This window comes from Lithobates pipiens, unplaced genomic scaffold (genome assembly GCF_037356315.1).
Source record: "Lithobates pipiens isolate NorthernLeopardFrog02 unplaced genomic scaffold, aLitPip1_a1.2 Scaffold_16, whole genome shotgun sequence".
Taxonomy (NCBI): domain Eukaryota; kingdom Metazoa; phylum Chordata; class Amphibia; order Anura; family Ranidae; genus Lithobates; species Lithobates pipiens.
In genome coordinates this window covers 114800463-114818502 of record NW_027507748.1, presented here as the reverse complement: position 1 = coordinate 114818502, position 18040 = coordinate 114800463, and the positions used below count along the sequence as shown (strand labels likewise).

Sequence of the window (18040 nt, the reverse complement as noted above, 5' to 3'; positions counted from 1 at the left end):
TTAGTGATGTTAACCATTGTAATTGAAAAAAGAACCATCATCCATAAGAGGCGTCCTTTTGTTATTCTGAAGAAATCCTTATGTGTTTCTCTGTGCCCCTGTGCTTAGTGAGTCTAATGGGATTGGTTTCATAATTATTAATCAGCTGCTGCACCTGCGGGCCTCTAATGAGGAAAATTGCAGGGTCTGCATTCCTTTAGATGTGATTTCCTATTGGGAGTATTACACCAAAAATTTATTTTTTTGTTGCAGGGGACGCCTGAATTCTGACTTATATCTTAGTGTAGACTTCTGGGAAAATCAGTGAACCAATCACAGAAGCAGGAAATGATGTTTCTGGGGGGCAGTCTGTACACATTCTGTGTACAGCACCTCCAGGTAGCCATATTGCATTGTATTTTACAGAAAATTCAGTGTTGCAGATTGAAAAGGAAAGGTCATTTTTAATAACCTTTACTTACAATATGACTTGTGTCGCAATTGTATACGCTTTTTTTTTTTTTTTTATTTGCTATTTTTTTTTTCCAACGGAAGTGGCTTGCCTTTAGTTATACTGTAAGGGCTCTTACTATGATGTTTATTTGGAAGATCTTGGTGGCAGAAAGACCCTGAATAAAAAACACAAGCTATGTTCTGTAAAGACTTTGCATATATATACTCATATACTCTTCTAGCTGCCAGTGTTGCCATTTATACTGCATACATGTGAATGCGTGTAAATTACTGCACTCAAACGCAACATTTTCTATTTTTATTTTATAGCTCTGCACTCATCGCTACATTACTGATCTTTTACGCAACTTTGTGCATTGTCCCATAGAAAACATTGCACCTGCTACATGGCTACCAACATGGAGTTATTTTTGCCATTTGCAAGAGTCTTAAAGGCTTGGTTACTTTATGAAAAAATTGACTGTGCAATAAAGAGGCCTAAGTAGGTTAATAAAAACATTGGGCAGTTTATAAAAGTTTTGTTTAGTTTAAATGCCATACCTGAAGGCTTGCTGAAAAACTGCCATTGCAAGCGATTGGCCTTGTCCTGCCTAAAAGCTAGGACTCACAATACCAGCCTTTCCAAAAATTTTTACCCCAGAAGAACCCTTAAAATAATTTTTAGGCCTAGGGGGGAGCCCTTGCTAAAACCAGTAAAATGGGAAAATGCCCCTTACATTTGTGGCCACTGAGAAGAATGCCCTCCTGTACCTCTATACAGTGGCAGTCGGAATGCACACCTTACACACAGCTAAAAGCATTACCGGTGTTATGCAGCTGGCTTTGCCAAGTGGCATTTGTTCCAGAACTATGCAAGCACCATAGAATGGGAGGTCAGTCAACCAAAGCTCAAGGAACACCTACCAACTTCTAGAGGAATCCTGGGGCTCCTTGGAACTCTGGTTGAGAACAGCTGCACCATACCTACGGTTGCCATGTGCATGCGCAGTACGCCCTCCCTCCCTTTGAAGCTGCAGTGGCTTAGCTCAGTGCTGCAGCTACAGAAAAGCATACTGCGCATGCATGGATTTTGAATGAGAGAGAGCCTCTCAATGCAGTATATGGCCTGGAGCTAAGTGAAACTCGGAAAAGGGCCAGCATGACTGGGGCCTGCAGAAGAGGCAAAGTATTGGTGGGGTGATTTAGAATGATGCATTCTGCTTAGCAGATTGAAGAGTTCAAGGCAGATGGTGTGTCCTGTAGTGGGTAGAGAGGAGGGAGGTTGTATCAGAGCTCAGTCGGAGCTCATCACAGTATCAGACAGTTTTCTCACTGTGAAGCTGGGGTGACGTCTGGGACTTCTTCCTCTCCGGTAGCTGCGTGGTCCGCAGCACAAGCTGCTACCTCCATTGTGGTCAGGGTTCCATCTGAGACCTCAGCTTGCCCTCTTGGTGCAGGTGCAGGACCGTCAAATTCCTCTGGGCAACAGCTGGCGGCGTCTGCGGTAACTACGGTCGGTAAGGCTTTGAACGCCAAAGCTGCTGACAAAAGAGTCACTGGTGTTGATAGAATAAAAATATTACAGCGCACACATGCAAAACTAACATTTACCTCCAGCAAGGCTTTTTTTAAAACACCTAGACATTTTAAAAAAACATTATCAAAAAATTATGGGGATTTGGTCACACCATATTGCTATATGGTGCTTAAGCACACTTACTGCGACAAAGTACCCCATGATTAGTGGGTCCTACACTATCCATAGACTGGTGTTGATAGGGTACATCTGGCAAATGCTGCAAAAATATATGTAAATGTATGTGTGTTTTAAAGGGCCTTTGGGTTTGCATCTAAAACCAGAAGTGAAGGAGCGTATATGGAAGGGTGAGTATGTGGAAGTTTTTCTTTGTTGCCATTGGAGAAATTTAACTTTAAAGTTAAACCAGATGAATGTCGGTGGTATCGGTTGTTTCCCCGTACGTTCTCAAACTGGTTGCAGGCATATACAGTTTTAGTTAGTGTCATGGGGAAAAGGCATCTGAGGATTGCGCCTCCCTTTTTTCTATTATCTGGACTCTTATCGACGAAGCCTAACGAGTTTATGGTGCGGTTGCTTGATTTCGCTATGGCAAGCAATTTCATCAGCGGAAGGCAGTCCAGCCTTCCTTTCAGTGGGACCACAAAAACATCAATCTCTGGATGAAACTTATGTCATCGCCATGGAGTTCGGTCCCTCCCTTTCAGGGTGAGGCCAAGGGTGTGGCAGCCTCTTCATAACCTGACACAAATTGCAGGGGATTATGTTTGCAATGAATTGCGGGATCTTGCAAGTTTAGCACAGCGTGCTGTTTCTATAATGACTGTTCAGGGTGTGGAGGGTCTCACGTGCTGTCCACGTGAAAGAAAGGCGCCACAAAAAGGTGGCACCTTTCTTAAAGCGTTAACCTAACAGGGAGGCAGCTCATGTGTTGCAGCTGGGTTTCTCGTAGGGTTTTCCTGATATCCTGCTAGTTGCTGGTTGTTCCTCCTATGGCAGATAACTTGCAGTCATCCCCTTGTGGGTTGGGCCCATCTGGGGTATGGGTGTTCCTTCCTAACAATACGGTAGTAACATCGGGGTATTAAATAATGGTGGAAAATTGTGGGTTGGGCCCATCTGAGGTATGGGTGTCTCTTCCTAACAATACGATGGTAACATCAGGGTATTGAATAATAGTGGAAAATTGTGGGTTGGGCCCATCTGAGGTATAGGTGTCTCTTCCTAACAATACAATGGTAAAATCGGGGTATATAGGCCTTCAAAAACCTTAGACTGGGCATAAGCTGAGGTTGGTTTAGTTGTTATGCGTTGACTGTATTATATGCATTAAACTTGTTTTCTTGTAAATGTTGTATTTAATGGTTTGTAATAAAAGGCTGCTCCTGCCATTCGACTCCAAATAAAATGTGCCATCTGGTCATTTTGAAGGGGGGGGGGTCAAGTGTTTCATGTTTTATAGCTAACCGGAGCCTCTGCATTCTGCAGGTCCCTCAGTCATGTGATTCCTGGGGCGATCACTCAGAATATGGTGCATTGACCATTGGTAGATCACTCCTCTCACAACATGCACATCCATTTACAGTGCGGTTAAGGTGACTTCCCCATTACTGCCTATAAGCCGAAAGTTTACAGTGCTGGCTTATCTTGGTTGATCTGCACTGAACAGAGAATTGTACAAATCTTGCTAACCCTCCTGTTGTGTGGAGCTGACGCTGGCCTCCTGTGAGGTTCTCGATGCACTCATATGTGCCCCAAATGAGAACAAAGTGTACACCATTTCTATCAATCGCCCCATACAAAAGATCAATTACTAAATGTAAGGTCTGCCCATTTTGTTCTCTCTAATATATTGCATTTTCATGAATAGATTGAAAAGAGCTGATTTTTAAAATACCTGATTAAAGTACCTAGCAGAGGTTACTTTGTTGGAGTTCTCATTTGTGTGCCCCATACACAGCAAGATTGTGCAACCGCTGCATCAAAAACATTTGTATCATGTGACAGCCTTAGCCACGCGTGTCGCCTTTCACAATCATTTCACATAGGCAGGCAGATACAGTAAAGTGGCATACAAGGTCTCAAACTGAGTAAACGCAGAGTAGCGAAAATACATCTATTTTTCCTGTATAGCCTGTGTACGCCTTTCGGTGCCAGAACTAGAGAAGCCAGCTTGCTTCCGTATGTGAATCATTGCTCAAGCAGCCTGCTTCTTCGTGAACTGTGGTTTTCCTCTGAAGGAAGAACAGAAAACACTGAATTACTCAGTCTGCTATATACACATGCTGACACCAAAAAGAAAAGAGCGCTTCCATTATGAGAAAAGCGAATATCCCTCAACTCGGATCTGTAAGTATTTAAACCTCTTTTCCCCTATGCTGAACCCTTCCTATAGCTACGTTCACTGGCCAGGGATTGCTAATTCTACGACTTTTGGAAGTAGATGGATGAAAGGTTTTTATTCGGCAGATGTGGCGGAGGACAAACTCTTCCTTCATGCCCCGAGTGCCTAAAAATAACTTCATATTTAAATGGTAATTAATAAGTCATCTACCAGTCCATGTGTCACGTCAGATTTTTTTTCCTGGTAGGACAGATGACAGATTTCGCTTTGGTTTAGGGATCTTGTTCAAGAACTATATTGAGCAAAATATTCAGAGGAGATTTGATGCAGTTCCCATTGTTTTTTTTTAGTGTCATACAATGATGGATGCATTCTGTTTTTTTTTTTTTTTTCTTTTATTTATTTATTTATTTTTTTGACACATTTACAACTGTTTTGTGTATTTCTGCATCCATTCTCATAGTTTCAGAAAGAAACGTGGGATCTCATCACTTGGCATTTCTATAATTTGATGCTTGATGCTAACAAATGCAGTGTGAGAGATAAAGACAAAACAAAAAAAAGCAAAAAAAAGGGAATACAGCAAATCCGAGTTTAGCTTTGATTTAAACTATACTAGAAAAAATGAGAACTGAGTTTTGATTGGTTGTTATACACAGCAGCTGTATTGTTTAATATTATATTAATACTTTATTATTAATTATAATATTATCGTAATATTATATTGATATTTGTATCATTGCACTAGGTTAGTTTCTTTGTGTTTTACCATTCGGTTTACTTGTGTGGAAATGAAACACAATGATTTGTCTTTGCTGTTTTGGTAGTAGAAAGGGAAAAGGCTGAGCAAACACTGCTCATAGGCAGGGAAGGACTGATGGTGAGGAAATATTTTTTTTTTATTTCTGTGTCTCTTTTTGTAATAATACATTAAAGTAAAATACTATTTTCCACTAGGACCTAAAAAAGTGTACTTAACCACTTCAACACAGGGCATTTTCACCCCCTTCCTGCCCAGGCCAATTTTCAGTCAGCGCTGTCACATTTTGAATGACAATGGCCCGGTCATGCAACACTGCACGCAGATGAATTTTTATCATTATTTCCCCCCACAAATAGCGCTTTCTTTTGGTGGTATTTGATCACCTCTGCGGTTTTTATTTCTTGCGCTATAAACAGAAGAAGAGCGACAAGTTTAAAAAAAAAACATAATATATTTTACTTTTTGCTATAATAAATATCCCAATTTAAAAAAATAATATTTTTTTCCTCAGCTTAGGCCGATATGTATTCTTCTACATAGTTTTGGTAAAAAAAAATTGCAATAAGCGTATATTGATTGGTTTGGGCAAAATTATAGCGTCTACAAAATAGGGGATAGATTGATAGCATTTTTATTATTATATATTTTTTTTTTACTAGTAATGGCGGCGATCTGCGATTTTTATCATGACTGTGACATTGTGGCAGACATATCGGACTCTTTTGACATTATTTTGGGATCATTCACATTTATACAGCGATCAGTGCTATAAAAATTCACTGTTTACTGTATAAATGTCACTGTCAGGGAACACCAGGGGCCGATCAAGGGGTTAAATGTGTTACCTAGGGAGTGATTTTAAATGTAGGGGGAGGGGACTCACAAGGGGAGAAGACCAATCGGTGTTCCTCTGTACTGGGAACACACGATCGGCCTCCTCTCTCCTGACAGGACCGGCTCTGTTGCTGGCAATTCCGGGAGCCCGGCGGACATTGCAGCCGCTGGGCACGTGCATTGGCTCCCGAGTGACACGGCGGGCATGCCCCCCAGACGGCCGGGAAGCCAGGGATGTTATATGACGCCCGCCAACAATGCAAAATCCCTCCTGCGGACGTCATATGACTGGTATTATATATATAGTGGTTAAAACGGAACTTCAGTCATTTTTTCATCTTTCCATCTATTAAATCTTCTGTCCTTGTTGTTTTAACTTTGGATAGTAAAACATTTTTTTTATGCCAGTTAATACATTATACAGCCCACTTCCTGTTTCTTGTCTGCTAAAAAGCCTAGGCTTATAACATCATGCACAGCTCTCTCTCTCTATCATTCTTGTGAGAGTTTGCCAAGAAGGGAGGGTGGATGAGTCATAAGAGGGAAAATGAGAGCTGCAGAGCTGCAGTTCTTCTTTAAAGAGTATTAGCGGGCGCATGCGCGGCGCTGAACGTGATGGCGGCCTGAAGGAATAGCTCCGTCTCGCCCGGAACTTTATCAGCGCCCTGGAGGGATTATATTCAGTTTGGCACCTCACGACCTACACCCTCCAGGTCCCCTAAACACGGTGCATGCCGGCGAAGAAGAAGAAATCTCGTAGCGGGAGCCAGCATACCTTAACTCACTATCTCCTGCGCACGAGGGACAGCAACGTGATGGCCCAAGATGGCGCGGAGCGGTGCGGTATCGCTTCCTCCCCGCTCGCCTCACCACAAGTCTCCACAGGCTCTCCTTCGCTCCGGCCCCAGGTAGGAGACAATAACTCTCTCTCAAAAGCGGATCTTGACGCCAGCCTGGAAGCTATGTATGACAGGCTGGCGTCCAAGTTTCAAACGGAGCTGCACAAGACCTCGCAGGCCTTGTCACAGGAGATTGCGGCCCTGGGTTCCAGGACGGACAGGCTGGAAAGCAAACACGACGAACTTGCGCTGGCACATAATGATCTCAGCAGGGAACATGAAACCCTCGCTTCAACGGTTCTAACTATGCAGTCGCAAATCGAGGAGCTCGATAACAGGAATAGACGCAATAACTTCCGTCTCAGAGGGATCCCGGAATCGGAGACAGACCTGATACCCACTGTTATCCGTCTCTTTAAATCTCTCCTGCCGGACCACGAATCGTCCTCCTTTACATGCGATCGGATACACCGAGCCCTCCGTCCGAAGCCTCCTGCAGACAAACCTCCACGGGATATTGTCTTGTGCATGAAAGACTTTCTGGTTAAAGAGGACATATTGCGTGCAGCAAGAAACAAACAGCGCATTCTTTTGGATGATGCTCAAATTCAAATCTTCCCGGATATTTCCCCAGCCACTTTGGAGAGAAGGAGGAACCTTAAAGATGTTACTTCTGCCCTGCAATCGGCCCGGATTCGATACAGATGGGGGTTCCCCTTTAAGCTAGTGGTACCTCACAATGGCAGCACCTATTCTGTCACTACGCTCCAGGAGGGCCAAGAGCTCCTTGTCAAGCTGGGTCTCTTAAATGCTGCGGATCTTCACAGACCACCCTCTACCCCCAGACCAGCTCCTATTTGGCAAACTCCACCCTCGCGGAGAGACAGAAGAATAATTTGTTATGGAATTGGGGACCACAACGCTGACAGCCCACGTTAGTCGGAACCGTTTCCTTTTGGTTTCCTTCCCTGTCTTTCTAACCCTGGCTACCCGCCTACCACTTGAACTTTATTGCCACCATGACGGTATGCTCCCTACTCTACACATTGTTCCGGAAGGGCCTCTCTGTTGGTCTGTCATGGGTTTGAGCTGCTGCCTGCTTCCCCCACCCAGCAAATTTCCTGTTATTTTCTTTTTTTGTGGAACTCTTTGTGTTTTTACATCAGTTCTGAGCTGGGTTCGAGACCCTGTTGTCTCGGTGTACTTTATTTTTCCCGTTTTGGGGTTATCAGGTAATTGGACAGTTCACCTTTTTTCTTTTTTTTTTCCTTTTCCTAGTTACCTGACCCTACCCCTTTTTGAACAGGCTAAGCCTGGGTACGTTCAATTTTCTGGATATGTTCAAGTACTTTGACTTTTTTCGACCTGTTCTTGTTTTTGTTTTTTGTTTTTATTTTTCTCTCTTTTTTTTCTATTACCCTCAACTAGCGATGGTAGATACTTCTCAGATAACACTGACTGAATATGTATGTTTGTATCTCTATTTTGGTTCACTGGAGGGAGGTGGTTTTCAGATATTATCGGACGGGGTGGATGGCAGTGCCCCTGGTAACCTTATTTGGGCTTTTCACCCCACCCCCTTGTATCCGTTATTCTACCCCAGGACTGGGGTTTCCTTAGCTAACCTCACCCTAGATCCTACCAATGGTAATCACGTGCATATCTCATAATGTTCAAGGGTTTAACTCCCCTAATAAGAGGAGGAAGGCCTTTGACTTTTATAAGACATTAGATGCCAAAATTCTCCTCCTCCAAGAAACCTACTTTGCTCGTAAATCCCACCCTACATTTTTTCATAGGAATTATCCCCAAGCGATTTACTCCCTTTATTCCTCCAAGTCCAGGGGGGCTGCCATCTTCTTGCACTCTTCCTTTCCTATGGACATTAAACGTGTATATAAAGACGCAGAGAGTAGATATGTTATCATCCAAGGGGTAGTGTGTAATAGAGAATTGACTATTGCTAGTGTATATGCACCTAACGATGCACCAGCTACCTTCTTTAAGCAATTTTTTGAAAAGCTCTCCTCATTCCAATCCTCCCATTTAATCATAGGTGGGGACTTCAACCTGGTTGCGAATCCCACCCTAGATCGCTCTTCTCACACATCTTTATCCAAGGCCTTCCCCAAATCCCTAAACGGCAATCTAACAGAGTTTCAACTCTCTGATACCTGGAGAGCCCATAATGTGGGTATCAAAGAATTCACATTTTACTCCCGCCCCCATAATAGCTCGGCGAGGTTGGACTACATCTTTACCTCACCCATTATACTGGCCAACTCAACCAAAGCGGTCATTCACCCCTGCGTTTGGTCTGACCATCACCCCACCTCCTTTTCCACCACATTTATCAAATTGGCCCCTACCCCGCACTCCTGGAGGCTTAATGAAGCCCTGCTGTCTGATCCCTCTTTTATACCAACTATTGAAGAGGCCATTGAAGACTATTTTAACATTAATGCTCAACCTGATATATTACCCTCAGTGTTATGGGTGGCTCATAAAGCAGTCCTCAGAGGGAAGATTATTGAGATCTCAACTATACACAATAAGCTGACCAATGGTAGAATCCTGACTCTCACGCGAGAATTAGACCAACTTTACAGGAATACGGCCTCCTTGCATTTAGAATCTACTAGACGGGAAATAGACAGCAGACGGCTAGAGTTGGACTCCTTGTTGTCCAACAAGGTAGAGAAGTCTTTTAGATGGGCAAGGGCTAAACACATCCTCTTAGACAATTCAGCATCCTCACCCTTCGCACGAAAACTTAACCGCCTTTCCCGCCCTCCTCATATCTATAAGTTGAACAACAGAGAGGGACAACTTACATCCCACCCGAAAGAGGTCTTAGACATCTTTAGAAATTTCTATTCTTCCCTGTTAGCCCCCAATGCAGACATTGAAGCCCGGGCAGTGGATTCCTGGTTAGACACGGTACCCCTTCCCACCCTATCTCAGTCACAGTCTGAACAACTTAATTCACCTGTTTCCACAACCGAAGTTTAGAACGTCATTAAATCCCTTAAATTAGGCTCAACCCCTGGCCCAGATGGGTTTGCGGCAGTTTATTACAAGAAATTTGCATCTCATTTAGCACCTAGACTTGCCTGCCTGTTTAATTGGGTGATGCGTGGCGGCAGTTTCCCAGAAGAGATGTTGCTAGCAAACATGTCTTTGATACCTAAACCCGACAAAAATCATTCCCTCCCACAAAATTACAGGCCCATATCAGTTATGAATAATGACCTCAAAATTTTCAGTAGGATCCTGGCAGACAGATTGGCTAAATTTATTCCCTGTCTTATCTCCCCATTCCAATCCGGATTTATTCCCCATAGACTGATAACAGACAACATTCGTTTGGCCACGGATATCATCCAAGATGCCAACTCTAACTCCCGTAACTTACTTTTACTTAGTCTGGACATCCAAAAGGCTTTTGGTAGTGTTGCCTGGCCCTACCTTACCTCCGTTTTGCAAAAAATGGGTTTTGGTGGGGAATTTTTGCATTCCTTCCACACCCTCTATAAGAATCCCATGACCAGAATTAAAATCCCTGGCTGTTGCTCGGATTTCTTCAATGTAGGTAGGGGCACAAGACAGGGTTGTCCCCTTTCCCCATTAATTTTTGCCCTTGCCCTAGAACCCCTAGCAATAGCTATTCTGAATAACCCTGATATCTCTGGTTACACCAAAGGCCCCTTGTCATATAAGTTTTGTATGTATGCGGATGACGTCCTCATGTTCCTAACGAACCCACTGCTCTCCCTTCCTAATCTATTTGCCTCCCTTTCAAAATTTGCAGAGATATCGGGGTTAACCATCAATATGGCTAAATCATCTGCCCTTCCTATAGGTATCCCCCCGATAGATCTATTACACCTCAAACAGTCCTTTCCCTTCCACTGGCCGGACTCTTATCTATCCTACTTGGGAATAGCACTCCCAGATCATTATAATAAATTATTCACGTCCAACTACCCACCCCTTGTCAAAAAACTTAAAATGACCCTGAAGATGTGGTCCAAACTTCATATATCCTTCCTGGGTAGGATTACCGCCCTAAAGATGGTTGTGCTTCCTAGGCTTTTATATTTTTTTCGTTCTCTCCCTATTAGATTATCAAAGTCTTATCTTAATGATGTACAAGCCTTCCTCCTTCGCTTTGTTTGGCAAGATAAACCCCCTAGATTTTCCAAAGCTATATTGTACCGCTCTTCTAAAAAAGGGGGATTGGGGGTCCCACAGATATGGCTGTACTATGTGGCCAGCAGATTCTCGCAACAGGCTCAATGGAATATCAGGGATTCCAGAGTCCCATGGGTACAATTTGAACAAGAATCTGTAAAGCCTCTGTTTCTACCGGGTATGATGTGGATCCCTCCCTTGGCCAACCACACTAAGTCTTATGGGAATATGATTGTCTCGGATGGCATGCTCCTTTGGCATAGATATAAGCACGTATATGGTTTGGTGTCTCGGGCTCCTGGTGGTGCCTCCTTTTTGGGGGACTCCAGGTTCCTGACTGCACACAACCACTTAAATGCTTTCCGTCTTTGGATAGAGTTGGGTCTTATATCCCTTAAGGACTTTATAGTGGATTCAAACTTCATCACGTTCCAGGACCTACAAGTTAGATTTCAGATCCCCCACACAGAGTTTCTCCATTTTTTGCAACTTCGACATTTCTTTCTTCATCATTACCCAGGCCCCTACTCAACGCCCCCGACTGCTTTTGAAGAGATCTGTTATACAGCTCCTAGACAGAAAGGGTTGATCTCTTTGCTCTACCGGGGCCTTGAGGAGGTGACAGATGGAAATGACCTGAAATATAGGTCCTCCTGGGAACAGGAACTTGGGGATCTGAATGACTCAATTGACTGGGTGGAGACCTGGCGCAATATGTGCCAATGCACAAAATCCCTGTCGGTTAGGGAAACTGCTATAAAAGTGATCACTAGGTGGTATTATACTCCCCTTCGGATACATAAAATCTTCCCACAGGCTCCGGACAGTTGCTTTAGGGGCTGCCCCCTTCCAGGCTCGTATAAACACATCTTCTGGGACTGTGACCGGATACTACCTATATGGCAACTTCTCTTTGATATAATTGATAAGTTGGCAGGCTTCCATATCACTTTAACATCACATCATACCCTGTTGTTTCAATCTCTGCCAGATGTTCCCAGACCACTGAGAAGGCTGATTCATTCGATCTGCCTGGCCATGCTATGGTCAATTGCGTTCAACTGGAAGTCCCCCTTGCTTCCACTCGCGCAGGTTTTGTCTCGAGTTGATCTTATAATGCATTCTGAGAAAATTTACCACACTCTTCATGACACTATGCCTCTGTACGAGGCCAAATGGAATCCATGGTTTATATTTCGACTATCACACTGACCACGCTAGTCTCTCCTTCCCACTCTTCTTCTTTTTCTCTTTATATTTTCTGCTTGTTTTGTGCTTGTGTTCTTTTTTTGTTCTTTTTTCACTCTATGTATCTACTTTCTTTTTCTTATATTGTATCTCACGCTCATTATACATCTGATTTAGGCGAATGCAACAATTAAAACCCATGAGTTTGTCCCAGATCCATGCAGAGTATTATTGCTGGAATATCTCTCCCACCATTGATTACATGTAATTTTGTTTACGGTAGTAGTTTATCACTATGTTAATCTGCTGTATTTAACGATGGATATGTAATACTGCTTTTTTCCCTTTTTTTTGTATGGTTCTGCATGGGAATTTCCCGATACTCATACCTTGTATTTCTGTTGAATCTTTTTCAATAAAACGCTTGAAAACAAAAAAAAAGAGTATTAGCACTTTTGCAGTCAAATTCTGACCAATGTCTACTGCATGTTATCTAAATCTAAACATACATGTATAAAATTAATTACATACATACCTAAAATCAATTAAAAAACACATTTGTTACCTTTGCAGTTGCTTATTTGGAGAAGGATTATACACAGACTCTCTAGGTAGCTTCTATTGTAGTTTAGAAAACTAAGACAGGCCATAGACGGTGCAAATTTCTTTCCTGCAACCTAAAATTTGCATGATTCCCCCATCAACACTGACCTCCTACCAGCAATTATCTTCTCCCAGTGGGGGAAGCCGTCCCTGCTGGGAGAAAACAATGATTATCACTAGCAACTATAGCAGACGTTTGCGATAATCGCAAACGAATCCGGGAGGCTAGTTGGACCCAAGTTGATTGATTGACGTTCAGCCTGCCCACTAATGGTTCGAATTTAAGCTGGTTCCTGCTGAACCGTCCAAGATTTGAACCATGTATGGCCGGCCTTAATGTGCAGTTGAGGGATAAACCGAGGAGCAGTTTTTGTTTAAGTACATTACCATACAATCCACCACTCAAGTCTTGAGATCTTTACCCTTTGTTAGTACAGGCATTTAGTTTACAACCGAAAAGGAGAATTGCCAGCACAGTGCAGAGCGAGTTAATTATGCTAAACATAACTCCCCAGCCCCCTACATAGGGAATGCTAGGTAGGATTTTGCAAGTAAATAAAACAGTAAGCAGCAATTAGTAAAGTTGTGCTGTGTGATGAGAACATCTAACAAATATATAGGTTGCTTTGAGCTTTGGTGGAGCTTCGGTGGGGCTTTGGTGGGGCTTCAGTGGAGCTTCGGTGGGGCTTCGATGAGGCTTCGATGGGGTTTCAGTGGGGCTTCAAGCAAGCTTTGCCATTTTCTATGGCTTTGAAGATGTTTTGAAGCACCACTGAAGCTATATGGGGTATAATTTTTGAAGCAAAGCCAAAGCAAAAGCAAGGTGTAAATAGGACTGTAAGCTAAACATTTTATTTAGTGACAGGAGCTTTGACTGGGGTTCAGAGAGCTTTATCAAAGCCTGTCTTAGCCTTGTTGAAGCTGAAGCAAGTGTAAATGAGCCCTTAGGCCGGGTTCACACTGGTACGACACAACAGTCGTACCACTTTGGATCCGACTTTGCCCTGCGACTTGAAGTCTGACATGCGTCGGACTTCAAAGAACAGGGATCCATATGCAAACATTTGAGAGCTCGCTCCAATGATGATTGCAGTGAGCAGTAAATAGCTGGGAGTGTCTTAGCAACAGCCTAGCACCAGGGCAGGACAGTATGATGCCATCTCTGGGAGTTTTTCAGTCTGGCTTCAGAAGCATGAAAATGGCCTACACCTATATCAAGGGTATTATTAAACTGCACAGTTTATTTTTATCTACAGGCACCACAATCGCCTGTGGACCGCCCACTGTAGATACACTGTGGCAGGGTGGCTGCTCTGCACCAGATCATATACCTTGTACGTTATCCATGTGCCAGGTTAGAGAGCATGCCCGCTCAACCCCAGCTGTGCTGCGATTGGCTGCAGCACAAACCAATCAGAGGCTGCCGGCCGAAAACCCACGAACCTGGCAGGAAGACTGAGTGAAGATGGCAGCTTTGGGGATCATGACCTCCTGCCAGGTGCCCTCACAACAAGCAGCTTGCTCTGGGGGCACCCAAGAAGGGGTGCTCCCGAGCCGTGGCTCTTTGTGTCTAATCACAGGCCCCCTCCTGATTGGCTCACTAGCTGTTATTGACTGCAGAGGAAGCCAATGGCTCCCACTGCTGCCAAAAACCAATCAGAAGTGCGAGTCCCCAGAGAGGCACGGCTCTCACGGACATTGTTGGATTGAGAGAGGGCTCAGGTAAGTATTGGGGGGCTGGAGGGGCTGCTGCACACAGAAGTTTTTTTTACTTTAATGCATAGAATGCATGAAGGTAAAAAACCTTGTACATTTACAACCACTTTAATCACTTCCAGCCCAAGGACGTCATATGACGTATTTGACTTTGAGTGGGGATGACTGAATGATGCCTGCAGATGCAGACATCATTCAGATATCATCTTTTACAGCCAGCGATTCTGTGCACCGTAAGAACAATCATAGCGGCAGCTCAGCCACTTGAACGTTCTTACAAGCGGCGGGAGGTGACACCCCTCCCCTCCCGCCACCTTCCAGTGCTTCTCCCGGCTCGACCGTGTGATTGGCGAGCCTGAGAAAGAATCTGCCGACGCCGTACTTTGATCATAGAGATTTCCAGTGACCAGATGGTCTCCAGTCATCTCTATGACTGGCAGGCCCAGTCAGTGGAAGTAAACAAAGCCGAGAACTTGTCTGGAAAGAAAGAGATCGTTCATTTTGTTTTTTATCTTAGTCTTTCCAGCCTGGAGGAGAGATGTGGGGTCTTATAGACCCCACATCTCTCCATAAAGAGGACCTGTTTACATCCCTTGTAATAGGAATAAAAGTGATCAAAAAAAAAAAAATTTTATCGCCCCTGTCCCCGTGTGCTCGCGCACAGAAGCGAACGCACGCGTGACTTGCGCCCTCATATGTAAACGGCATTCAAATCACACATGCGAGGTATTGCCGAGTGCGTTAGAGAGAGAGTAACAATTCTAGCTGTAGATCTCCTCTGTAACTCTAAATTTCTAATGTATTTTAAATGTAAAGCCTCGTCTATAGAGATTCTAAAGTACCAAAGTTTGGCGCCATTCCACAATTGTGCGCAATTTTAAAAAATGACATGTTAGTTATCTGTTTACTCGAATTAACATCATCTTTCACATTATACAAAAAAAATTGGGCTAACTTTACTGTTTTGTTATTTTTTAATTCATGAACCAGTTATTTTTCCCCCAAAAAAAACACGTTTAAAAAATTGTTGAGCGATACTGTTTATTCCCTAGGTTCTTTGCTAAAAAAACATATATAATTTTTTGGGGTTCTGAGTAATTTTCTACCAAACAAATTATGATTTTTACATGTAGAAGAGGAGTACCAGAATAGGCCCGGTATAGAACTGCTTTATCCTGCGGGGGGGGGGGCATTGCTTTTTATTTGTATGGCGGTTTACTACTGCTTCAAGGACTTGTACACACCAGCAAGGTGTGCTGAACACAGAGTCGCTGGTGTGTGCTGGTAGGAACAGTGCTGAAGCCCCAGTCCCAGTGCATCACACTGATTACTTTTTTCTTTTTTTTTTTTTTTGTTAGAACTTTATTGAAGTCACATGTAAATTTCATTTTAGTTAATTTTACTGCAGCGGTGTTGTGATGTGGTGGCTTGAGTTTCAACACACTGCATTGAAAAAAAGTACTGCATACAGAACTGACTATATAGAAATGACAAATGCCCTCGTCTTTGTGTTGGGACAGCGTTGGGCAAGGCTGTTCAGTGCAGCCCTAAGCAAATGGTGTGAACAAATCCCAAACATCATTTCTGCACAACTGCTTCTTGTTGCCACTGTCTTCCACTGAAATAAACTAAAATATAAGGTGCCATAGAATGGTTGTGGCCGATTGGCCCAGGTTAGGCCTAGCTGTTGATAATTGCTCCATGTAGGGAGGTCCTGGCACTGATCAGAGTAACGTATGTGTAAATAGTTGTTGTTATCTTGCTAAGATCGCATCTGTTGAAGTTACGGTTATTCATACAAACAATTTATGACCATCTGCACAATGAGGATGCTGGCTCGAGTGCCAGCCAGGTGGTTGATCAGTTTTTGGCTGATGTCAGACAGGTGCATTCAGCTCCGTAAAATGTGAGATGACAAGGACGTGATGTCATAGTCATTGTCCTTTTGTGACGTCCTATGATAGAATGAATCCACTCTTCCTGCTTGTGTGGTTGGTGATTATAACTAAAACACATACAGTTTTTTTAGGACTGTTAGAAGAAAGATGGTCTGTGAAAACACTTCATGTGACATTGTTCTTGGCATGTCATCCACTGGCACACTCACTGACAACATGGCAGCATATTCGATTGTAAAACATGTTTCTCTACCTGTTACATATGAAAGCAGAAATCAGTGCACCAGATCGCTCAGTAGAGAAACTCCTACGACATGCATCGCAATTTATGTACTTAATTATAAAGTTAGATTCTGAATTTTATATTAATTGTCTTATAAAATCAAGTTGCATGATCCTGCTGTCCTGCTTTATACGTAGCCTGAAAGGTGGGGTTGCTGTTATTACATATGCAGTGTGTTTACCTGCACCAGACCACATGGTACAATAGTTCCTGTGGATTTTATGCATGCACTACTTTTGGTGCAGTTTGGTACGATTTCAATAAACAAACCTAAAGAACTGGGGTATCTGGCGCTACCTCTTGTTAGAAGAATATTATAAGATATTGCAAAATCCCAGAAAAGAATATATTTTGGTGGGTAAACCCTGATGATACCAACAAACCCAATATTACGTTGACTTATTAAATGAACTGTCCTGTATCTCAAATGATAATCTTAGATGTCTAATTACCACCCCATGGAGATATTGACTTTCTGTCAGAAGAAACACAGTACAATAATTTCAAACCCACTGGTTACAAAAGCTCTATAAAGGCTAAACAATTGGTACGATTTCAGTCCATTCAAATAAATAAGCTGAAATCACACTGCACTTGGATCGTATGTCAATCACACAGGAATGATGCATGGTGTGAACCGGCCCTAAAGCTATATTTGCTTTGATCTACAGTTGCAGTTGAATCTGGCTCATAAGGGCATTTCATATGGCCCTCACACATCTCCTGCAGCTGGGCACTCCCCCCCCCTTATCTCAGTAGTTGGCAAAGGAGAGGAGGGCAGAACTCCTCCTACAGATCCTGCGCCTCTCTGTGCAGCCACAACAGCCCGTCCTCTCCACCTCTCTTGATCTCAATATTCAGCAGACTCTGATTGCTGACTCCGGCCCTCCTTTGGTCCTCCTCCAGACCATGCACTTTCTGCTTCCCAGCTCCGCCCCAAGCTTCTTCCAGACAGCAGCACAAGGTAAGGGGGGTGCACTGTGATGTAAGGCAGGGTGGGAGACTCTTAACTTCTGATGGTGGGGGGCTCTTAACATCTAATGTGGGGGGGGGGTTGCTATGGACATCTGCTTATAATTATTTATACTGAACATAATACAATTCTTTGCCGGTTGAAAAAGAGGGTCGCACACCACTGGTATTATGCACAAGAAACTTTATTGGAGACTGATCAGACAGAACATCATGGCAGAACCATGTTTTATCTGAGAAGTGTCCAATAAATATTCTTGCGGATGACACCAGCAGTGTGCGACCCTCCTTAACTAGTTATTCATTTACTGCTAAAACCAGTAATAATCGAATGCAGAGGCAATTATATAATATGATAAAGAGTAGATACATTTAAATAGTCTCATGCCGCATACACACGATCAAACAAGCGGGTGGAAAAGTCCGGCAAACTCAAG

At 43.3% G+C, this 18040-nt stretch overlaps 1 protein-coding gene across 4 annotated transcripts in view; it reads left to right on the top strand.

Moving 5' to 3' along the window:
- The window catches only part of SPECC1 (sperm antigen with calponin homology and coiled-coil domains 1), a 580298-nt gene that overhangs the window by 94464 nt on the left and 467794 nt on the right, over positions 1–18040 (top strand). The window contains exon 1 of one of the 4 annotated variants that reach the window (XM_077480314.1): positions 4101–4318. The exons of 1 other annotated variant lie outside the window; for it this stretch is intronic. In XM_077480314.1, coding sequence (XP_077336440.1) covers positions 4286–4318 — 33 coding nt within the window. In that variant the 5' untranslated portion in view covers positions 4101–4285. Of the gene's footprint in view, positions 1–4100; positions 4319–18040 lie in introns of those variants that run through there. 2 more of the 4 variants (XM_077480315.1, XM_077480311.1) reach the window with 2 other exon arrangements.